General features: G+C 38.9%; 1 protein-coding gene across 4 annotated transcripts in view; it reads right to left on the bottom strand.

The window, feature by feature from the left end:
* grik1a (glutamate receptor, ionotropic, kainate 1a) overlaps positions 1–15,445 on the bottom strand; it is a 76,944-nt gene extending 61,499 nt beyond the window's left edge. For 2 of the 4 annotated variants that reach the window (XM_066699844.1, XM_066699846.1), the window contains exon 1: positions 14,683–15,445. In XM_066699844.1, the coding sequence (XP_066555941.1) occupies positions 14,683–14,806 (124 nt within the window). In that variant the 5' untranslated portion in view covers positions 14,807–15,445. The remainder of the gene's footprint in view (positions 1–14,682) is intronic. The other 2 variants (XM_066699843.1, XM_066699845.1) reach the window with 2 other exon arrangements.
* Positions 15,446–26,019: the final 10,574 nt, after the last annotated feature.

The raw sequence follows: 26,019 nt of genomic DNA, 5'->3' as shown, positions 1-26,019 counted from the left end.
TAGTCCCTTGAAAATATCACCTTAAGTATCTATTTTTGTTTCTCTTTTATTATGTATGCAGACAATGTGTAATCCATAAGTGGTGATAAATGTCGAGGTAGGCTCTGTCCGAGCTCATGGCTAGGTTGTTAAATGTCACATTTTATTAACTTGAGCTCCTTGCCCGATTCTCATGTAACTTCCACCTTCTCCATTTTTGCTTTATCTGTGGTTCAGACCAATGTTTGTATTTCATGGCTAATTTAGACTTTTTCTTTTTTCTTTGTTTTTTTAATTTAAATAATCCTCCGGCATACACAGTTCTTTATCTATCTCCCTGTACCCTAAAAAAGAAAAAAAAAACTTTCATTAAGTTTGGTGGTGATTCACTTAAGTCAAGCAAAGCAACTAGATAATCAGATAAATACTGCTTTTACATTTGACAGTTGGAAGTCCTAAGGAAACAAAAGCAGAGCTATCACACAAAGCTGTACATGGATGTCTGCTTTGACAGAACTCACTGAAATGCTGCTGGCACTTTCCAGAAACCCTCCGGGACAAAATAATTTGTTGCCTTGCCTTTTTACAAAGTTATGGCCACTACTTCCTCTATTGCTCACTGTTCTGGAGCTTATTTCAAATTGCTCAATGCTAACCAGACAGGTAGCTACAGGCGTTGTAGATACAGCAGGGTACCATGAGCCTTCGTTATTGAAGACTTTGCAGGAAAACTGCTGTTTTCACTGTATTTAGTAATGAGAAAAATAAACTATTGGTTTAAAAGACAAAACTGGAGAGGGGCGGCAACTACAGAAGCAATCTGTCAGCTCCATAGGTAAGCTGAAAACCTTCACACTGCTTCTAAACAAAATGCAGCTTCTCCAGGAAAGCTCACTCGCCATTGAGCATATAAATCAAATAATGATTAAATTTTACTTGCAACTTTTTCTTTTCTATAGTCTGTGTTTTCTTCACAGGACATTCTTGTTAAAGTCCAATTCCTTTCCTGGGTGTCTTTGGGTTATCTTTCAAGTCGGAAGCACTGCCCAAGGGCGGGAGGGTTTCTGCGCACTTCCGTAGAAACCCGATCGAGAACGTCACTCTATCAAAGCTGCCATTGGCATGGTGTGGACACGAGTGAGTGACCCATTGCAGTGTGTGACACTTTGCTTTGAAATCGACGCTCTCCTGGAGCGAGCAATTTGCAAAGTGCCCCCACTGGGGCAGAACTGGGGATTCTAATCTTCGGTTTCCTCCCCATCTTGGATTGGAGACACCTGAACCACCGATTCAGGGTGTTGCGCTTCAGCACGCTCAACCTGCGCACCATGTCCCAGGCCATCATGCCTGGTGACTGGTTCATTTACGTGGATCTGAAAGTCGCTTGCTTTCACATCCCTATTGCAGGTACACAGGAAGTTCCTCTACTTTGCCTACGAGGGCCGAGCATTTGAGTTTGCTGTTCCCCCCTTCGGCCTGTCACTCCCCTTGCATTGCCAGGGGGTCCACGTCTTCAGTTATGTGCTGGCACCAGAGAGAGTTGCCTCCATACATGCGTGTCTCTCCCTCTTCTGACTGAGAGTTCGCATCAGGTTGTCCCCTTGCCAGACACTTGAGGACGCTGCAGTGGTGGTTCGGGTCTTTACAGCTGCACACTCGCCGCAATCAAGCACGCCGAGTCACAGTCACTCCGGTGTGCTGGAAGATGCTCCATTGATGGCGAAGACCTTACAAATTTGACCCTCGGTGTGCCACTGGGTCCAGTCTGCCAACGAGTAGTGATGATGACAGACGCCTCCAAACATGGTTGGGGAACAGTCTGCAACAGACATGGAGTCCAAGGCAGGTGGACGGAGCCCGCATGGGCCCTCCATATCAACGTCCTGGAGTTACAAGCAGTGCTCCTTGGACTGCGTCATTTCTTGCCAGTCCTACAGGACAGACATATGCTGGTTCGGAAGGACAACACAGCGGTGGTTGCTTATATTAACAGGAAAGGAGGTCTCCGGTCACACAGACTATACTGTCTAGCACGCTGTCTGCTTCTGTGGGCGCAGCCACAGCTCCGCTCCATCAGAGCAGTTCACCTCACCAGACTATCCAACACAGCAGCGGACCTCCTCTCTTGGGCAGGCCCCCTGGTTTTGCAATGGCACCTCCACACGCTTGTGATACAACAGAGCGTTCGGCAGAGCAGATGTAGATTTCTTTGCTTCGGCAGAGTCGACCCACAGGTTGGCCCCAGGGGGCCTCTGTAGCTCCTGTCTAGAGTTGTGTTGCCGAGGCCCCTAGCTGTACACCTCGGGGCAGGCTCCCTTATCAGCTCGCTGCCTCCTACCTTGTGACGGTTTGGTTATACAGTAACCCCTCCCCCTTGGGCAGTGCTTACGACTTGAAAGATAACGATAGGTTACGAATGCAACCCCGGTTATCTGAAAAAGGAAGCACTGCCCAAGGGTTGCAAGGTCGCGTGGGAATCCTAGCTCCCAGCAAAAGAGGACGAACCTGCGCTGACATCACGTCACGTCACCTGTTTTGAGTGATGTGTGCAGGGGCCAATGGCAGCTTTGATAGAGTAAAGTTTTCCATCAGGTTCCTACGGAAGTGCGCAGAAACCCCTCCCCCTTGGGTAGTGCTTCCTTTTTCAGATAACCAGGGTTGCACACAATCCTTGCTGTCACTCCAATTTGATAATAAATATGAACCTGCATTTATCTCACATTATTAATTTTCAATTCCAGAGCTTCAATCTCCCTTTAACCAATTCATGATTTACCCCCACCCCCTGCTGTGGGTCTGATAAATCATTATGGACATTTCACTTGCATTTCCGAAACATTATATATTAATCACACTTCAATTGTCAAGATTACAATGTTGCCGCTTCATATAGAATCATGTATTTTTAGCACTACTGTTTCAGGGGAAGGAAAGAGGTTTACTAAATTAGTTAAGTTAATTTTGGCAAGTATTCAGTGATTTAATAAATTAAATTACATGGCAGGGTGAGGTACAACTAGAGGTAATGCCCAAATGGCTTTCTTTGAACCAGGTTTTGTGGTCTTGTTCATGTTTGTGTCAGGTGCATTTCATTTCTGAGCATCATCACAACTAAAAGGAAGGAAGGAAGATGAGGATTTATCCAATCTGAAACTAGGTCCAGGGAATAAAGGGAAGCTTGCTTGGATGACTGGTCCATTAATGCATCACACCACCTAGCCCACCGCCTAATACATTAATTGCTTTTGTGAGCCTGAAATCCTTTCAATATTGCATGCCTGTGACCAGACAGTGAGAAATTATTAATGTCAATTTTCCATGCATTACAATTTAAATAATCAGCACACCCCATCTCTAACAAACCAGAGTCAAAGTCTGCAAACCTACAAAAAAATGTCTTGAATACAAAATTTTACACAGCCCATACAGGTGTAATATAACATGCGACAGAATGGATGACTGACTATAGCATTTCAGCCATTGTGTGTTATATTCACTTTGAAGACTAGATGCATACAAATCTGGATGTAGTTGAAAACATTTGCAACTATGTAGCATTGCAGACCTTCTAAAAACACAATTTGCATGGAAACCATATTGCCTCAGCATATAGAATTTGCTGCATAATACTATCTATATTTTATGTTTAAAAGAGAAGGTAATATTTCCATACTAATACCTGCAGGATAGTAACCATCATCTTCAATGAGCTGAGTTTTTCAAAAGGGGTTCAGCATTTTATAAACTGCAGTAAAAAGTATACATCTATGAAACATTTTTAACTATATATATGATTCTCCAAGGAGACAGCATGACCAAAAATTTGCATTGTGGCTGTGGGTGATATTTTATGTATTTGGTGGTGACTGTAACACTGATCAAGAGGGATTTTGGTGCATCTTGCTTCTTTGGTGGCAAGTAATTTATCAATCACAGAATTTCCATACCTCTTAGCTTTCTTTATTCAAGATGGAAGTGTATGACTACTGAAACCAGAAATGATTCTAGTGCTTCATATTTTACTGGTTCATCTCTCCAGGTGATGTTGGAATAAAAGGTTTGTCACTGTCAGTTTTGCATGCTCTCCTCAATGTAACCGTTATAGTCCAAGAATATATATGTATATTGAGAGAGCGTCCAAATGAATCACCCTGCCCTTATAAACTGGTCTAACCTCAAACATTGTAGGAAAGATATCTCTCTCTCTTAAGCATTATTCACTGATCTACTCCTGCTAAATGATCTGTTCTGCCACCTTAGCAGAAATACAGTGAACTGATGTAAATGAATTAACGAATCCAGCGAGTACCTTAACTACCATGGGACACCGCGTGATAGGGTTCAATACTATTCTCTGTCAGATATGCATTATTCATCCCCTTTGCTCATTTATTGTGCTGTTCCTGCACAGAGAGGATTATTGCAGGGCCTTAACTTTTCACAACTTTTTCAACTAGAACATTGAAGGATGGGAACAATGTAAAACAATGGCAGCTGTAATCAGACGCCTAGCTTACATCATAAAATAAGGTGAGAATAAACAAACACCTTCCCAATATCTTCAAATCCTAATGGTCAAAACCTAATTGGACAATATTCTGAAGTCATTATTTAGTGCAGTTCTTCTATTCTTAGTTTTAAGTTAAGTATTTTTCCCCTGCAAAAAAATCCATTCATATATTGCAACCCTATCTGACTGGAAAAAGTTTCAAAGCCATTATTCTTTAAAAAAAAAAAAAAACTTCTAAGCAAAGTATGTGGTGCATTCTATTTTAATCCCAATAATGCATATACAAAAATTAGTTATTGGGATTGCAATAAAGCATGCAGCTAATTTTTTCGCTCAATTTATTTGATGGTGTAGTTTGTTATAAAGCTGCACCTTTTTGAACACTTTTGGTGTTCATGTTGGTTATGTAAAGTAAAACGTAACCCACAAATAAAGCAACTTTTGAATGGATAAAGTGTATGTTGTCTTTTTTAAAGAGAAAGTTCCCCCAGACACATCAAACCCCAGATGTGTCCTTTGAGGGTCAAGCAAGGGTCTGGGAGGTACTTCTGGCCAGTGGGCCCCACCCTTGGCCAGTTCCTCGTTTAGTTAGTGAAGTAGGTCTGTGTTGTGCCTTTTCAATGTTCTGTTCCAGGTCATTCCAAATGTTTGCTGTGAGATTTACACTATTGCTGTATAGGTAGATGAATCAGCCCTCACTATAAAAATCCATCAGTGTTGGCTGTACTGTGTTGTCATGGTGCCCGTAGCACATGGCTTCTGTTACAATTCATTACCAGTGCAGGGAGGCTTGTCCTTGTACTTTGTCATATTTTTGGCACATGTATCTCTGGCATTCAATACATAGAATGTTATAGACTTCAATTCATCACCCATAAGAGTGAGAAGCTCTTTTTATGTAAACACTGATCCACCTCACACCCATATCGAATCACCCAAAGACCACAGCCACAGGTCATTGGATCTTCCCTCTCAACTCTCAAGCACTGCTGATTTAGCTAGGTAGTCACACTGAGCACAGCAACTATCGGCTATATTGTATTTTGAGTAATGAAGAATCGAAGAACATGGGTGATCTTTTTAAGTAGACTGGCAATTTAAAAAAATGCAGGAAAGAATAGAAAGTATAACACATTCTGTCATTAAAACAATACATTAAAGCCACAAAAAAAGGTATTTTTTTCCATCCGAGTTCTTCAGTGAGATCATTTAAGAACGTCACTGATTTCCAATGGCCTGATATTTCATATTATTGGAAAATAACATTGTTCCAAGGTATCTGATCAGTGCTTTGTTTGCAGGAGGCTAGTTTATTAATACAGAGCTGGGCCCAGAGACCCAAAGGAATAATACATATGTACGCTACCTACTGCTGCATAAATTGCACATATAAAACAGCAATACAACTTTTATTATTATTATGGAAAATATTTAGGAATATCTACACTGAAGAACATACCCTGTGTTTATTCTAATATACTTGCATTTGGTTTACTTTCTGTAAACTTCACAGCTGAAAATTACAAAATGACACAGTAACAATAATTGAGTCTAAATCAAAACAATATTAACCATGACAATATGATGGATAATAACCATTATTTCAAAGATGACACACAGCCTAGAGAGCAGCAAAATGGCTTTCAGTAAGTGTGTAATTCCCTTTCTTCATCAAATTTCTTATTGTTTACAAGAAGTCAAATATTTGCTTTATTGAAATAGTTTTTAATCTCAGTAGAATTGCTCACAGTGCACAGGCTATGAAAGCAAACAGGATTGCCATAATTTAGGATTCATGTATCTGGGAAAATAATCACATTCTACCTCTATGCAAATAGCATTCATTAAATTTAAATCTCTTGGACCTTTCAACGGCCTGTAAATGTTTTCAATCATTTTTCCCCCTACAGGGTTGTATTACTATGCTTAACATCCTAGGTGTTAGATGAGAAATTGATCAGATTTGTTTAGCAAGTGTGCTCTTCCATAAATTTCACTGAACAGCAGAAGGAGGTTGCATTTCAAATCTGTAATATGCAGGGCTAGAAAAAGCAGTACGTGTCTTATCGCTAGTAAAAAAAATAAAAATAAAAAATATAGTTGAATTAAACAATTTCTTGTGTCTGTTACATATCCCTTTTGTTTTTGCTTTTCTTTTTTCTTTTCCAAAGAGATGCATTCTGAGGATACATCTGAATGGTTATTTTCTCATGATTGCTATGCAAATGCATTGATAGTACCCATCACCTGCTCAAGCACTGCCATTGGTTTAGCACCAATACTCCCTCATACAGGGCAATACCGATGGAATACAAAAGTAGCTGATACACTATAGTCCTTCACAGTAAAAAGCTGTGAAGAGCTGCTGTATTGAAAACGACAGAGACAGACATGGCTAAGTGGGCCTGTAATTAGGTGTTGGAGGTAAGAAGGGTAAAAGGGAAAGTGCGACATTTGCAGATGGGCTCAGGAGGCTAACATTAGATTCATGTAATTCTCATAACCATTTTAAAACATGAATGTGGCATCTGTCTGGAAGATGTGAAACAAGAAACCATTGGTGTGTGCTTTGTCTAGAATCAGCAATTATGACAGAGACAGCAGCCAAAATAAAACAGACAGCTGGTTACAATTCAGGCCCAGCCCCCAGCTTTAATGAAATGGAAGTACGGGAGACATTGCTGCCTTCATGATTCGCTCTGCTAATAGGTGTGTTCTGCTTGGCTGTGGTCAAGACTCCCAGCAGGCCATGCTATCCCCCTTGAACCACTGTGTTACAATGTGTGTACCTGTGCATACTCTTACCATTAACTGCCATCAATACCAACAGTACACTGTAGTCCCAGATGTGACAGACTAGACATCATGGTGCTCTTTACAAAAAGAACAACCTCTGCATAACCTCTGGCACCCAGTGTACTGCCAGTAGAGTGAAGTATTTTCCACTACTTTTGGTAGTATAGTCAAGAAATATCTTGCAGTTTGAGATCTGCAAAGTCCCATAAAGCAAGCCAAAGCATTGCATGCTGACAGCAAGAAACAAAGGCCATAACTCTGCATGTTAAATGCTGAGAAGTCAATAACATAGATTTTAAATGTAATATAATGATATGCTCCACTACTTCTAATAATATTATTATTAATAACCAACCTCTTTGGTAGTAAATCAACATTAGTATCTCTGCACACAATAAGTATTACTCCAATACTAATGGAAACTAAGTAATCATTATTTTTCAACTAATGAGGTTCCTAACTACTAGAGAATCATACTTAATATTACGCTTTGTAACTGAAATAGCAATCCAGTCTGAAAAAGTTTTAAATAGTTTTCGAAAAAATGTGTTGTTGACAATGTTTGCTGTTATTTTTTTCCTTTTTTGCAAAAGAAAGAACCACAATAATGTTCAGTCCTCAGAAATCAAAGGGGATTTGGTTTTGTCCTTTAATTGAAGACATAGAAGGGTAGTCCTCCAATTTGTCTCTAGGTTTGTGTTGTGGTCATAGAAGAAGTTAGAGGGGAAGATGTTAAAAACATCTCATCAAAGGGTATACAGATGTACTCACTCAAAAGTGACACTGGTATATACTAGAGCTGCTACTTAGCTAGAAAACCCTGAGGTTTCAGTGCAATTACAGCAATTTGTAGATATTCATGAAACAAATTGTATGTATAAGTCTGTGAGTATAACCTGAATTTCCACTTTAGACAAGCAGGGTAGTATTCAGTGATAAATGGAGCAGCTAGAATGAGTGATAAGTCAGTTCATTTCTCGACAACTCAAACTAAAAAACGAATATGAATGGTATTACAGAATTACATGGGCAATGCACTGAAGTATTAACTTGTTAAAGACACATGTAGTGCATTGATGAAGTCAGCTGTGTTATACCACCATTCAAAAAAAACATACACACACATAGATACATCTATATTGAATTGTCAGGAAATAAACTGACAACTGATTGACTTATTTCAAAAAAGTCATTTTGCTGATGGTTGAAAAAGGTTGATATTTTGTACTCTCTGTACTACATTTAACTGCATGTGATTCACAGCATTTGTGGCTGTCCGTTAGGTGCCCTATTTTTTTTTTTTTAAGATTAAGATTAAAATGTAATTAACGGGACTGAAATACTTGATTGTTGGTTCTTGCTTTAACTCAGCCTTGTCAGCACAGAAGATCCAGAGCAGGAGTTTGACATACTGAGACAGTCTGAAATGGTTTATTGATGATTTCAGCTTATTTAAAAGCACATAAAATATAGTGACATTGGGAGCCTCTTTCTAAACTCAATGGCACTTTGTTACAATGAGGCAGATGCCACCTCTAGAATAAAGATTGAGCAACAACTACTGTACTATTACATGTATTTAGTAAGTTAATATAATGTAAGCATTGTGAATGTAGATGTATGCATATCCAGGATGTTGCTAACTATGGAATTAAAATGTGCACGTAGGGTAATTCTACAATTTTAATGGCATCATCTTTCATAACAGTTTGTTTTACAATATATCACATTATTTTTACATACAATTACCCATTTATACAGCTGGGTTTTTACTGGAGCAATCTAGGTAAATTACCTTGCTCAAGGGTACAACAGCAGAAGCCCACCCCTGGCACTGAACCCACAATCCTCTGCTCATTGCACCAGAGCCCTAACTACTACTCCTCACTGCTGTCTAGCCATGTGTTTAATCTAACGAGGTCCACATTCAGATCCCTTTGCTCCCACTGAAAAGCAATCAAAACAACTTTTTACTGGCTTTTAAAGCAATGAAGCAAACAAGAGTAGGACTAATCACTTGGAGCAGCCTGACAGCTCATAAATGCCACTGAACTACATGTTTTTAGCAATATAAAGAGAAATGCACTTTATCAAGTTAATTCCCCGGTGTCAAAACGCCTTTGATTGAGGAGCTGCACATCAAATATACATAATTCAGGGCGCTCGCTATGCCCTATCAGTAACGAAAGATTTATTGCTGCGTTTTCTGTTTTCGGATAAAGGAATCCAACACCACTTCTCCCCCTCACACTATCATTGGGCTCACGTTCGTCTCGTGTTCCATTTCAGCAAGATCCTTCTCTCTCGTTCCTTTCTAATGAGGTTAAGAGTAAAGATTCAATTTACCTTCAGATGCGGCAATCTTTTTATAATTACAGGCACCCAGTGGGCCAAGAGGCTTGCTGTCATCTGCAGGACATAGCTGGGGATCAGGACCTATTTGACAACTCAAGCAGATTATGTGCTGCATGCCTCTGTACGGTCCTGAATGCGATGCTGCCAGGCTACCACAGTGACTTAAACACGAGTTCATTATCTGCCTAGGCTGCACCTTGCAGTCTGCCAAGATCCCATCCATTATTGCAGTTCCTTCTATCAAAACGAAATTATATCGGCCTCATTAGGCTGAAGCCATTTGCCTCATGCTCTTCTCCTTTGACGTAACAGTGTCTTTTCTTTGCTGTATGCCCAGGTATAGGACTTTGTTTACCACCAAGACTTGCCGAGGTTAACACAACCAATCACGTTTGAGAATTAGATGTGACAGGAAACAACAGTGATATACAGTTGAAGTATTTCTACTGTAAGAACACCAATGCTAAATGCTGCCACTGATGAAATTAGGCTCCTGGTTTCTGTTTTAAGGATAACAAACGGATCAATAAATTAAGTCAATAGGCTATTAGCAAGCCAACCAGCAAGACGGGCGATGTGATTTCCAGTCTGTAACATTTGTCTTGCATTTTCCAATTCAATGCTGATGATATCCCACTTTTCTGTAGTTTCCCACTCGGCACGGCTTATGTGAAACTGGATGTCTCCAATATGTAAAATGTGGTGAGCTGAGCCTTTTATCTTTGATTTGTTAGCTGCCATGCGAAACCTGTGTGTGTGTTTTAGTTAATGTGCTTTGAGGTGGGGATACGGTACCAGGGAGGGGGAGCAGAAACGATCTGCAGTACAATTCCTCTCCTGATGCTGATGTTTCAGGGTGCGCAAGGATAGGAGGTGGATTACAAGAGGCAGACGAGAAATTATACAGGTCTGATCCTGCTGCACTAACTTACACTCTTTGTTCATCTGCCTTGCTGAGCTGAAGAATATTTATAATGATGTCATTTTCATGTTTAGTAGTGGAAGCACAAGGAAAAATAAAACTACCTGCAAAAAGGATTACTATGACAGATGGATTACTGTGCTACCATAAAGTTTACTATCTTGAATAGTGTTTTTATTTGATTAAATGAAGCAATTATGGGGCATAACAATGGAAATATAAATTCTTTCTATTCGAACCATCTCTGAACACCCTGCTTAATTTGTTCTGTTTTGTCACTGCAGAGTGAATTAGACAACAACAACAACACTGCTTCCATGACCAATTTCTTTCTAGTTTATTTATTACTTAAAAAAAAAAAGAGATTCCATATACTCTTTCTGACATGTTCCAGTGTATTGATGGATTATCTGAAACCTGTAATTGTCTTATGGAGACTTTATTATTGAATGTCTTCTTATGTAGAATCCAGATGGACTTTCTTGTAATGTTATTTTTGATTGTCAAATTAATCTGCTGTTGAAAATGAATATGCTGAGGTTTAAGAAAATATCATCCATACAGTTATCTATTAAAAAATAGTGAGTTTACTGATAAGGAATTGGTGGCTGGAGTTAAATGGGCTTGTTCTGAACATGGTCAGATCTTGAGTCACAGGCCAAGCAGATGCTAGTTTTTGTGTCCAATATTCATATTTCTGAAGGGTGAATCCAATTGTGCCTGTGCCTTTTTAAAACAGGAAGGGGGAGGGAAATCCCAGGTAAAAGCCCTTTTGTTGTGCCTCTAATGTTAATGATCATAAAGAGCCCTTTACAATACTAAATTAGCATCTAGCCTTTTAAGAATACACTGAAACGCTTTATCAAGGACAGCTAGTGTGCATCAGAATATCAGCCTAATAAACTGCAAGTTCAAAGTGAACACTACAACATCAGTTAAAGGAGTGTGCAAATGCATCACCTGCTTTTCTGCTTTAATTAGAAAGCATGGCCCTTGCTGTATTTTGTATGCATGATGAAATAAAGTGCACATCAATAGTGCTGCCATAGGGTCAGGGCAGGTATTGCATTTAATCATCTCATCTAATATGCCGTAAACTCTAATTCCCCCTAAATTGCATCACCAGCAGAAGTTCCTTGTATGTTCAGCACTATTATAATAAAAACACAGTAAGTAATGGTGTAGGTGCACTTAAATCAAAATGAAATGCAAGACGTCATATTAGAGTTGATTTATTTGCTTGTTATTTCAAATTCTGTATCAGTTCACAAGCCACTCCAAGACAGAACAAACTAGCTTAATGGGTGCGGAGGGGAGTGCTAATGGCAATCTTTTCTTTCAAATGGGTTGTGGAGATATATAGTGAATTCAGAAGAGGTTGTTTGCGTTCATTTACTTCATTAATAAATCTTTGTTTTTACAGTGCTTTAGCGAATCTCAACAATGTCAAGTTTAACATCAGTCTTACAAACCTCCTCTGAAATGCCATTTGACGAACAAAAGGGTGGTGTGTAAATGGTTAAAAAAAGGAGTAGTCATGTGTTTCATTTCAGAATGTGAAAATCAAAACAAGGAGAAGATTATTGGAAAAATAAGTAATAGAAACGTTCACAATTCTCCGAAACCTGCCAGCTGTGCTAATTTCTTGCATCTCATTTAGAATCAGCAAACGATAAAAAGATTTTCAATGCGACTGACAACCAGAAGCAATACCTAAATATGTATTGGCACTTAACCACCAACCTTTTTCTGAAACGACTAATTTACAGTGTCTGTGAATGTAGTGCTCATTAATATGTGAGGCATAATGCAGTTTGCTACAGCAGAGCAAAGTGCCACTATGTACAATGAGAGGTTTGTCTCACAGCTCAGCAAAAGAAACTTAATCTTACCCTGAATCCCCCCCCTCCTCCATCATCTGGAGCTGGATCTCTGCCAAGTGGCTAATAAATTACGGGTCTTTCTTTTGTACAGATTAAGCTAAAACCACCAAAACTCAATCAATCTGTGACCTAAATTATGTCTGTAAACAGAGCCCAAATATCTTATGATCACTGGGAGCGTTTCCCTCTGTATCTGAGCTCTTTGGATTTAGTGCCAATGCCTAGCTGATGGCTTGACAATAAAATGTTGTTCTTTACAGGAATAAATGTTTACAGTTGCCATGTTTTCACACTGACAACTTCCTTAAACAGTATGGCCAAGTTTGGTACATGTGAAGTGTGATAATTGAATAATTATTTGTAATAAATTGACTTGAAAGATATATATGAAAAACCATCCTGGACATTTTAACCGATTTGGAATCTATGTGTCAGCCTAGATTAGGAAGAGAAGGACTAAGTGCAGGATACATCAGGAGCTGTCTGTAAAAATAATCAGACTGTCAGTGTTTGGATGGGATTTCTTCTTCTGCTTAAGTATAGTCTTTGGGGAAGGGAGTCAAATCAAGCCTTTCCGAGTAAAGAAGATTAGTGATGGTTGTTTAAACTGCTTGGGGGAAAGATTTACCATTATTACCAGCAAGGATGAAGGAAATGGTTGGTAATCAAAAATCAGTAGCAGCAATGTCCTTCACTGAGAAAATGTTAATTGAAGTCCATGCCATATGGAGAAGCTTATGAGTTTGCAATGAGAGTCATAAGGAAAACAACAACGATTAAGAGGCACTAAACAGCAAGAGAAATGTCTGAAAGATTAACAAAATTAAAACCAGATGAGATTATGGCAATTGAAAGTGAAGAGGGTTTGATTCCTTCAGGTTTGTTTTATATTCATTTTTAAACTTGTATGTAGAATACTTCTACTTCAAAAGGAACAAAAAACATGATATATTCTTGCAAGATGCCATCATAACCATATTTTGCCAAACATAAATTATAACACAGTGAAGTGTAATTTAAAAGCATGTTTGATTAAATATGAGATTCATAATGTAACCATCAAAGGAATTCAATGAACACAGTTGTGCCACAACCCTTTTGCAGAAGTTTGAGCAGAAAAAGTGTCACAGAAAAAAATAGGATAGATAGACAGACAATGCATCAAAGTAATTTACTATTTACTATTGCTTTTGAACTGATAGAAATGGTTCCACTTGAGTTAACCACATAATAAAACCATGTTTTTTTATGGGTACCAATGCAGTTTGGGTGTTTAAAAGCCCTGTAAATAAACATCAGCCACATACAATAATAATAATTATAATCATCAGTCATATACAATAATAATAATTATAATCATCAGCCACATACAATAATAATACTATTAATCATCATCATCAAGTAGATATTTGAGTCTCTGAAGGATAATGTATATTTTGAAGAAAAAATATATAGATCTCTTTTGATTTTTAGTAAAATTTCAATTTACCCATCATTCGCATTTTTTTAACCAATCCATACCAATTAAAGTTTTATAATAACTATATAGGATAGTACATAACTAATTTATATTACTTGTATATGATTGATAGAGTGCTCGGAGTATGTGCCGATAATAATGATACATTTATATGGTTTACCTACAGCTGAATGCACGCATGGTTACATCACAAAAACAAACGGTGGATGTCAATTATTGTAACAATTTTAGATTCTGTTTATCTCCGCTATACTTCCAGAACTCAAAAGAGGACAGCACATCAGTATATTTAAAATACATTTAAATATCTTTAAATGTAAAGCTGTTTTGGAGACCTGGGTTGAAGTTTTAGTACAACAACTGCTGTTCCCCAAACAACCATTTCTGAGCAGAGCAGTGAGACCAAGTTCAGTAATTCGCTTGTATAAAAACGGAGACAAGTCAGCCATCCACCGTTTGTTTTCGTGTGTGAGTTTTTAAATTATTTGTTTTAGTAATAACCACCTATTTCAATCATTTAAAAGCGTAAAAATGGTCAGATGGGTACCCTGTCCTGAGAATGCGTAAAGACTTGGGCTACAGTCATATCCATAAGAGAACGATTTCAACCAACAGGACATTGCATCTGTTGCGTCAAAGAAACAGCTGCGAAACTTTTGGAAAAAAACAAAAACATACTAGATCAAATGAAAGGCAATGCGGTGGTTAGAAATGAAAGCCCAGCTGTGCATGCATCGCTGGAACCAGTTGGACTCACCGATTCGGAGAACCTGCTGCGCACTCACACACAACTCTGCCATGAAGTACAGCAGCGACAGCAACAGTCCCTTTCTGGTCTCCATGCTAAACGATCTGGAGTGAAAATTCACATGGATCTCCATCTGTTGTGCTCTCCTTTAATTCATGCTGTTATTTTACCAGTCCTTGTATCCGTACCACTTTGAAATGGGCAACCGTCCTCCATGGTTCTACTTTCGCATTCTGCTGAGAGAGAGAGAGAGAGAGAGAGAGAGAGAGAGAGAGAGAGAGAGAGGTTCCCTCGCAATGGATGGTAAGCTCAAAACGAGCTGCGCTCCCCCATGCTTTACCCCATCAGGGCTAACAGAGCAATGCTTTTCTCTTCAATTCGTCCCAGAAATGCATCCCCTCGCTTATTTCTTGCGGTGCATGTCAGAGTTAAACCCAGAGTACAAGAACCGAGCTGGAAGGTCCTACCCCTTGCCTGCACTTAAAACAAGAACACAGACAATCTGCTGATCCTGCTGTGGGATACGATCTAAAGATTAACCTCAAATCTGGCAACATTCACCCTCGACAACTTCTGTACATCGGTACACCGAGGAATGATTCAATCTTTGCTCGAGTTCTGATGAAAAAGCAGATTTAATCTCCATAATAGCCAGTGACGCTGCTGGAAGATGAAGTACCTCTCACATCCAGTTCTGCTTCCATGCCCCGTTAGTGCACATCAGTTCTCTGGTTTTCTTTTCCAGTCACTTCACTCCATTGTGAGGTGGCTTGGGTTCTAATTACCCATTCGGTTTGGTTGCTGACACGCTTGGGGAGAATCCAGGCGAATAATTAGTCTCCAAAACACTCTCAAAATCACTGTAATGTTGTCCCAACCGGTTGTCAAGTGCATTCAGCATCGTGTGGTCACTAATAAAGGCAGTTACCTGTGTATTTACTCGTAATCATTTGGCAGTGTTGCTATAATACTGTAATTAAAATAACAATAATAAGACATTTCTAATTGGTTAAATCAGTGGTTCTCAACCCTGTCCTGGAGTACCAACTACACTGGTTTTTGTTCCAACCCAGCTCTCAATTACTTAATTGAATTAATAATTTCCTAAATCAAACCCCTATTTTTAAGGAAATGATTAAGGAACCAACTTTTTATCAGCTACACGATTTAAAGAGTCAAATGTAATCAAATTACTTCAATGAAGGGTTAAATTAAGTAATTAAGAGCTCGGTAGGAACAAAAACCAGCAGGGTAGGTGGTACTCAAGGACAGGTTTAAGAACCACAATGTTAAATTCTGGATTTTATTTTAGTTTAATTAGGACTTATTGGTACATTTTTGTATGTGATGTTTATTCAGCACTCACTGCAATATGTAGTGTGCTAATGAGAAATGTATTTATGAGACAGCTGTAAGTTACTGTGGGTAGGCACATCTGCTATTAAATAAATTATACATGTCTAACAAGATATTTAGTGTTGATATTAGATGTTTATAGTGTTTATACACCTTAGTTATACTTGCCTGTAGTGTTGTTTCATTTTTCATTTAACAGGCTTATATAATCTTCTTTATGAGATAATAGAGCTTCACACACACACACACACACACACACACACACACACACACACATACACATTTCTGGATGAAGGCATCTGCTAAGAAATAATAACAAAAAAATTATAATAATAGGCTTCCAGTGCAGCTGAGCAGTGGTCATGATGCTCTATGAGTTAAAAAACAGTCATACTGGTGTGGTTGACCATGAAAAATCTATACCTCAAACATCTTCCATCATCTCCATTTTCCACGTCAATTCCCCCTCAAAGTCCAGGGATCGCAGTTTGAATGACAGAAAATGCAAGAAGCACAGCTGATTGAATGTCACTGTAAATGTATTATAGTCAGTAATCTCCACTTTACAGTAATGGGTCCTGTACACCTCCTCTATCTGTCAATGATCCATCATACGATGTTGTCTTCATAACAATAATTGTACATAAAGATCTAATTCATGTAATAGGCAAAAACCTCTTTTATATATAACTTGTTTCCAGCAATAGGTGTTAGTAAGCTATTGAAGTATATTTTGCACAGTTGTATCTGCATGCAAACGTTTCTATGTTTAGTGTAATATATGTATTCCTAACACCAAAGTATAGCAATATATAGTTGTGTAAAGCCACATAGCCTAAGATAGCATGACAGATAGAAAGAGGAAAAAAATAGGAAGCATGTCTGTCTGTCTTCTTTAGGGAAGAAAAATAAGGATAATATCATGACTATTTCAATCTGTCAAAATAGGAGAGAGAATTTCAGGGAATAAAAAAGCTAAAGTAAGAAAAATATTGTAAAATGAAAGAAGCTTGGGTGTTATTTCTGAAATGTGTTCAGATGTGTCCCTGTAAAGCTAAAATAAAATTAATTATAACAGGTAGGGTACAATGTGTACAATATGTTCTTTGTTGCCATCTGCTGGGTAGAAAAGGGGAACAAAACTAAAATACATGATGATGACGATGATTATTATTGCTCTTGCTGTTATACACTTTCTTATTATACTATTTTTCCTTATGGTCCTGCATACTTAGGAATTGTTAGCACTTCTATTGTTTTACTGCAACTTCTCCTATGCCTACCCACTCATTAGCACATACCCAGGACTTAAAGGAATTATGTCTGCATTTGTCAGCTCAGTGTACTAGGATGTACTGATTGTATTACTGCACTTTGTAATGCTTTGAAATGTGTCATGTGTAAACTGTAAATCACCCTGGATAAGGGCATCTGCTAATAAATAATAATTAATATAATGTATTATTATTATCATTATCAACACTGTTACTGTTGTTGAATACCTGATCAAATCCTCACATGCCAACATGCTATTTCAGACTGACCCTTCAAGCCTTGACAGGTGCAGTTCTCTGACACCAGGGTCAATAAATATGATATTTCCAGTAGCTGGGTTTCTACTGAAGCTATCCAACTGTAAAATCAGACGACAGTACAAAAGGAATATTCCTTCAGAGAGCACCAATGCCAATGTGTTGTCTCTAAGTATAAACATGACTTCACAACGGCCACAAGATTTGTTTTTACTACTGATGCATCAATATCTTTGTTAAGTAATACTTCTGTGTAAAATAAATTCAAATATGCACTTTGTATATCAAATGTGCAGCATTCCCACTGACAGACACAGTTAGAGATTAAAGTAAATCAGAGTGTGTACACCCTGCTGGTGAAACATCTTGTTCAGGTCATCAGTTTGATTTATCGTAGATGTCTGGACTAGCTTCCTTTCCCACCTCTCCTTTTGTATTATTGATAACTGCTGTTTACCCAACACTCAACACTGTGGCATTTGCTCTTATATTGCTTAGGTGTTGGAAGATGGGAGACACTGTGTGTTTCCAGGTAGTACAGGCAACTGTAGCTTATAAGGGGTTTCTATATCTATTTATCGATCTATCTATGTTTTATTTGTAGATTTCATTATTTACATCTGACGACATGAGGTGTGGGTGTTGGGGGGTATTTTGGGGGGTAATACAGTACTGGTACGAGATAAGTTACTTTTCCCTGCAGATGCATTAAAAGGATACATGTAAACTTACATTAAACCGTTTCTTTGCTCTTTGCTTATAATGTAAATAACTCAAAATAAAAATAAAGTATATCCAATGAAACAACCTTGAAACAAAATGGAGTTTTGTGCTATTCAATTTACAAGGACCAAGCAAAAAGCAGCAGAAAGGGATTTTTACAGTCATTTCCCGTCTTTAACATTTTACTCTAGACAAAAGGTATATGTTCTCATATACTGCCAGACTGAACCATGCCATTAAAATGAATGACTTTAAAAAAAATCATATTTCACTGTAATGTGGTAGTTGGCCTTTTATTCTGCCCATGGCGGCCCTGCCCATTTATTCTCCACAACTCTTCATTTGTGAGTTTTTTCAGCATGTCCCAAGTGTCTCACCAAGCATGGGTTAGTGTATTTTTAATGCATTCCTTTATATGGATTTATTATGTTATTACACTTTGGGATACGTCATTTTATTAGGTGTTTTTCGTTCCAGGCCAAAGAGAATACAGAAGAAGTGCTCTTACACATTGTCTTTCTGATGTTCTGATGTTCTTTTTTGATGTTCCTGTTAGATTTCTTGTCCAATACTCCAACAGTGGCGCTGCAGGTCTGGCCCCTCCTCAGCCTAACTGTGGCGGCGCCTACAAGAGCATCAGCTTGAATCTCAGCTCTGACAACAGGAAATACAAAATATATTATAGCGATCCTGGCGTAAGTTGTTTTGTTGTGGGGTTAATTGTTGTATTGGGTTAGGGAGGGATATTGTTGTCTGTTCGTGGGTTTTGGGGTTGTGTGGCTCCCCCCATCTCCGAGGTGGTACAGCTGGGGAGCAGTGATTGGGGAGTGGGGGTCACGTGACTGGGGGTATATTAGGATGTGTTGATGCGCCGTCGGAGGAGCAGTGACCAAGTGTGTGAGAAAATCATAGTTTCTGAATCGGACTGCTAGCCGGGACGTTTTGCATGGTTTCCGTGTCTCATTAGGATGTAGCCTATACAACATAATCATTTAAATATAGTTCTACTGATTCTCGCATCAATAGCAATGAGTTAATTTCAAGGTTTTTACTTTTCATGGAACTTAGCAGGGGTGGCAAGTGGGGTGGCACAGCTCATTTCCATTACCAGCCACATGGCCACAGCCCTGCAGTGTTCAGGATGGATATTCAGAGTCGGCTGTCAGGGTTCAGGCAGGAGGGCAGGACAGAGGGAAGGAGAGAGGGTTAAATAGGGCGAGGCACAGCTGTCGGGAGGTCATTGCAGTTAAGAGGTGTAAACGAGGAAGCGGCCGCAGCATCGGCACTGGCAATCACACTTCCCCAGCAGAGCCCGGACTGGGACACCGATCTTCACTCACATCCTGCTCTCCTTCTGCCCATTGGTCATCTTCTTCAACTGCCTCTGCAGATCAGAAAAACCAGCCTCCAGGCGTCTCTTTTCTGCCTCCTCCCTGCGCTGCTCCCTTCTCAAGTCAACAACTTCTCAGTGTGCCTCGGCCTGCATCTCTTCCGCCTCCATCAGGGCGTCCCTCAGAGGATCCGCTTCATACTGCAGTGTCCCGCTGATGCTCAAGGGCGCGCAGGGCTGCTGGGATGTATCGCACCTCTTCTGCAGTTCGGCCACCTCTGAATTGATCTGCTTCTCCAGCTGGCTCTGCAGATCAGAGACTTGAGCCTCCTGGCGTCTCCTTTCCTCCTTCTGTCTCCAGCTGCTGTAGGATCAAAGCACTGGCCGCCTCTGCAGAGGGCTTCTCAGGAGGTTCCATGGAGAGGTCCTCTTCAGACTGGCCTACTCCTACGTCCTCCCCCCTGGCCTGTCCAATGCCTGCTCAGGACAGGTGCCTTGCAGAGCCCTCGGCCTCGGGAACCTCATTCAGGGTCTCCGTCTGTGTGGCTTCGTCGGCACAGCAGGCGATCTCTCCCGGCACGTAGCCGCTGACCACAGAGTCCTTCACATCGAAGCCTTCAGAAGGATTGAGCCTGCTTTGACTCGGGCCGGGACTGCCATTCAGAAGGGGCAATGTGATTTAGAGTTGACAGCGGTGCTTCAGACAGGAAACATTCCACATATACACACCAAAAGCAAGATCACACCCAGACAGACACATGACAGAAACACACGGTATTTGTCATGTGTCTGTCTGTGTGTTATCTTCCTTTTAATAATGTACTCTGTCATTACATTCAGCCAGTTCGTAATATTTAGTTTTTTTCTAGTTTTCCAGTTCAAAAGGATTGATTTATTGGCGATAGTTAGAGAGACAAGAATGAGATTGGTATTATGTGATTGAAAAAGGTGTTAGGAAATGTGTGTCCAGAAGTTGTTATGAGTTGTAATTGTTAGATCAGATTCCCACTGTGACTGAAAGATACATTGTGGGATCTATATTTATTAGAAGTCTATATAAAAAAATATTCTTTGATGTATATAAATATATATAGGCAATTCAATATTAGGTTTATTTCTTGTAATGGCGGTGGTAACAGGTTATTGTTTTGTAATAGCAAATTTTTATAATTTGTAAATATGTTAAGTTCTGCTCTTTACTAATACCATATTTCTGAATCAATTCTTCAAATGTAAGAAGATTGTTATTTTTAAAAATGTGATGTGAGTGAGTGATGCCTTTTTGTTTCCATATTGTAGAAGTAACTGGTGTTTTATTTATAAATAATTCTGGATTTGTAAATGTAGGTGTAAATCTACAGGGTGTCATGGTATAATTTGTAAGTTTATTAATTTTCCACCAAGCTGTGAGAGTTGTAGATAGTCATATTTTCAAAGCAAGGATGTTTTTTGGGAGGTCACTAATAAAAATGTCAGAACATTCTGATTGTTCAATATCTATCCATGAATTGTGATGGTGGTCGTGGTTTATCCATTTGATAATGAACTGTAGTAATAAAAACAAAATGGTCATCAAGTCCTCCACAGGATTTGTTTTTGTAATGTTACCAATTTTATACATGGAGATGTATTTGTCTAGTAAAATTTTGTAATGATTTTCTGCTTGTAATGTACTCAGATATATCTTTTGTTCCAAATTACATTGTCTCGATTGTCTTTTGTTAGATGAAAATTATATTATGTTCCCTCTCAGCACTACTCCCATAGTAATGTTGGTGAAATGTATGGTGAGTTGTTCAGTTCCATAAACGATGCCCTTTCTCTCAAAAAAAAAAAGTGTTGAAGTTATTGATCTTTAGCAAAGATACATGCATGCATACATGCTGTGTTTAATTAAGAAATCAATAGTGAACTGCCATAGAGACAGCTGGTCCTGGAATCACGAGAATGTTTCAGTAGTCTATGAGCCTTTGGATTCACTGTTTTGGGACGTGCATCACAGACAACGTAGGCTACAGACTTTGAAAAGCAATGGTATGTTTGTAGCTCATGAAGCCATACATTGAGCATTTTCTACACTAAGCATTTTAGACTCCCCTCCCCATACAGGGGAGATAATAGCGAATCAATGACCTGAAACAGTGGCGGCCATTGACTACAAATCTGTTGACCCACCTGCTCCAGAGTATTGAAGTGGCTCTTTAGTCTTAACGGAGCGCTTTCACAAGGACACCTCATTTATAACATCATCTCAGGACATGTTTTCACATTTCGTTCATTTTTGTTGTATAGCACGGTCCAAGAATGCATTCTATGTTAATTGCATGTACATTATAACCCGGTTTCTTTATTTTTTTCTTGCCCTTGGTTGTTCGTCATTTCATATGAAATGAAATCCCAGCAAATTTACTAAAACTATTTTCTCACTTTTGTTTAATCTTGGTATTATTAATTACTGTACATCCAACCCAATTGAGCACATATATTTGTATATATTGCTGATTTCCTGTACTAAAATAATCAGATCAAATCAAGATGTCTTGAACTTGAACTGGAAATAATGACTCAAAGTGACTCGACTCGACTCAAGCTTGGCATGTCACTGACTCGGCTATTCCTAAATTATTGGATTCGACTCGAGTTAAAAACATTATTTTGGTATTTTAGCAAATAGGAGCATGAACCACTTTCTCACTTAGCCACCAAGTGCTATATGTAGATTAAGTATTATGAACTGTTAACTATGAAATAGTTTGAAAACATTTTGGAGATGGAGATTGTTTTTTAGAGTTTTAAAGACTTCGATAAAACGGTAAATACCTGTTTTTTTGGTGTTCTTATTTTTGTTTTTATGCAATGAAGATCAGATGTTAAAACACGTTAGCAATCAATATGGCAGAGTCAAAACAACTTCATGGTTTTAGTGCAGGTATGTGTTCTTTTGATTAAAGTAGGACATTTTGGAAAACGTTTAAGGCTGGTTTCACAAACCTCGATTAGCACTAATTTACTACTCTACCCAAAATAATGTTGATTAGTACATGACTAGTGCTAAATTGAGATTGTGACACCATCCCTTAGAATATATAATTTAATTTCCACCTACCCCTTACCATACTCACAATGACTCATCATACAGTGCTAGAATGTAAGTAAGAGAGAGTCTTTTCGGAACAATAATAAGTGCACAGTTTGCACTCACAAAGGTGTAAGACATTACTGATGCTTTCCAGGGCTACTCCCAGAATGTGGCTTCCAAATGCCGGTCAGAGTCTGGTCTCCGCTCACACAATTCCCACAATTTTCCTAAGCGATAGACCAGGCCTGTAGTTTTCCATTTTGTGTTCAAAACTTCTGTTTATAGTTGACGTACCTACTGCTGTGACTAATTTGATGTGATATGCTTTTTTAACAGCAGCCAGCATTGTTTTATTGCCCTGTCAAATATGAACAAAAATATTCTGGGTTAGTGAACCAAAACAAATGATATTTTTACATCTCTAATTAAAGCACCATATTAGGAAACAACTTTATTTTTATTTTTTTTAAAGACAATATGAAAAGAATAGGTTCTATTCTTGCTTATTGATGCATACTACACGTTATAATTTGGTTAAGTATGTAAAGAGTTTGGTGGTAATGACAGTAGACTTTCATATCATTCTTTAATTATTATTATTATTCAGTCAGGACAGCTCATGCGATAATGTAACAGTTCACTGACAGCGTAACAAGCATTTACATAAAAAAAAACGCTCTGTGCAGTGAATCACACAGCTGTAGAAAGTGAATGAGATGAGCAGTAACCAGTAACCAAAAGTATGACGATCTGTCTGCGCAGCCCATCGGGCACAGCGGCAGCAGGTGGGGTGAAGGGAGATCCAGTAGAGGGAGCAGGAACCGGAGATGAAAGTGTGTATGACGTGAGGACGGGTGCAGAGCGGAGCGGCGCCCAGGGGGCTGTATGCGTTTTCACAGATTCCAGATTCCAGAGTCCGAACCCTGTAGTCGAAACCGATTATGGTTGTGCGCATGTCCTTAATCGCAGCAAGAGTCGACTCTCCGTGGTCGTGCTGCAGTGCCGCGCTTTGCTCTTGCGGTTTAGGGACAATCAGAGATACTGGGGGAACCGGAGGCGGAGTGGACTCGACCACGGGGGCACTGGGAGGTGTGCGATGCTGGAAAAACTATTCCGTGAGACGCACCGGCAGGGATTATTATTATTATTATTATTATTATTATTATTATTATTATTATTTATTGGCAGACGCCCTTATCCAGGACGACTTACAACATAACTGCAAAAATACAGTAAGTAAGGCATCAATCATTACAAATTCAATTTAACTAAAAAAATAGCAATTCAAGATAATACATTTTACAAATTCAAATTTACAATTTACACAAGTACAGTAAGTGAGGTCCTACATCCTGGACGGTGAAAGCTAAGTGCTGTCAAGATGTAGGTCACAGTCAGGGGTTATGGGAAAGGGAGCAAGGAGGAAAACAATCAAGAACGCAAGAAGCATAATTAAACTCTGTGAAGTGCTATCTAGTGGGGATAAAAGGACTAATATTACAAGTACTGTCGGAAAAGACACCGAGGTATAAAACGGCTCCGAGTCGAGTGGCAGCCGCGCAGAGATGGTGGAGCTGCGACGCGGACCCGGCCGCACAGACACGAGCGGGATCTCCCGGATTGAGAGGCCGGCCAATCCCGCCAAAAGACTGTGACGTCATCAGGGCCCTGGCACAGTGCGGGCACGCAATTCAGGAAACACTGCAGGGGCCGCTGTTTTTGGTGAGTTTAATACTGATTTTTTTTCCTTTCCATTTTCTCATCAGCCAATGAGCTTATTGTGAAATCACTTTGCTTATTGTATGAGAATGTATCAGGAATCCCTTATTTATTCATTGAGTGTGTGTGTATTTTGTGATTGCCCTGCCTGCAATTATGAGCTTGTTGTGGTTTCTCGGTTGCTCAACGGAAAATAGGTAAATACAGCTGAAGTCTATGGGGGCCAAACAGGGCATCGGTTTGTGTGGGTTCTTGTGCATACTGTATTGGTTTGTGTGTGTGCTATATTGGATGGGCCAAGAGATACAGAAACCGCACAATGCTCAACAACACCCCCTTCAGGGATTTAATGTTATTCCAGTATGTCATCTTCATGGCTTTTACATGTTTAAAACAAGGTAGTGTTAATATCTGCAAGTAAAACGCAGAAAATCAGTAATATTTCTTATTTCTTATTTCTCAGTAATAATAATTAGTAATATCAACAAGGATTTGACATCTGCAGTTTATCAAGCTTGCTTGTTCTGGGATTTACAAAGATCTGGAAATCCTTACCTTAAAACATCGGACCCTGTCTAGCATTTGATACTGTATGCTCTCCAGATTTCTCTTCGTGGTCTACCAAAAACATCACAGCTTTAATCAAGAAATCAAACCTAGGCTATATTGCTTCTCAGAATCATAGACTTGTGACTGCCTTTCCTTTCCATCACACCTTATGTTCTAGTCTTGCCCTGTTAAATGTTTGTATTGTAACAATAACAATAGAAATGATTCTATATACTATATATTTTGTTCTTCATGATAAAATAATACATCTTATATTTGATATTTTATTTCAAATGTAAAGCTTAATGTATAGAGACTACAAGCAAGTTTATGAAACTGACCAGTTTGGAATTCAGGAAAATGTTATTCATCTCCTCTCAGCTGTTTCCAAAGGACTCCACTACCTGCAGGAATTGCTTCTCTGACAGTATGTTTGAGAATTTACAGCTGAAAGAAACAAAACCACTGCATTTGAGAGAGAAATATTGAAAAACTGAAAATAAGTCCAACTGTATATATTTGAATAAGCGCAGCAGATTGACCTGTGGAAAAACAGATTAGACTGACTTAACCTTATTAAGTTTGGATAAGTTTCTAATTAGGAAACAGTTAAGCCTGACCTTCAGGGTTTACACCCTACATCTATTTATGTAACAATTGGTGAAATAAAAAGGAAAATAATCAAATGTACTCTCAGATAGGGATACAAAGAAACCTCACTGGATCTCTGCCAGGCCTTACACTGGCAGACTTCATTGAGGAGACATGATACACATATTTATTAACATATTTATCAGTATCCCCCAAATACCAAACCCTTATGAAGTCCTATCTGCAGAACAGAATTACCCTTATGTTTTTGACTTCCTTGTTATATTAAACCCATTACATACAAGAAGTATTGTAGGAAAAGTAAGGCTATATTGTACAGACTGAATATCAATTGTACAGACATTTATGTATATATGTATTTATCCATTAATAGGGTGTACCTGCAAAATATGAAGCATAAAGGAAGAGCAGATAAATGTAGATAAGCTGACTGTACATGACATGTA

Source organism: Amia ocellicauda, chromosome 3, assembly GCF_036373705.1.
Source record: "Amia ocellicauda isolate fAmiCal2 chromosome 3, fAmiCal2.hap1, whole genome shotgun sequence".
NCBI classification, from domain to species: Eukaryota; Metazoa; Chordata; class Actinopteri; order Amiiformes; family Amiidae; genus Amia; species Amia ocellicauda.
Note: the sequence above shows the minus strand (reverse complement) of the source record. Positions and strands in the feature narration are given on the sequence as shown.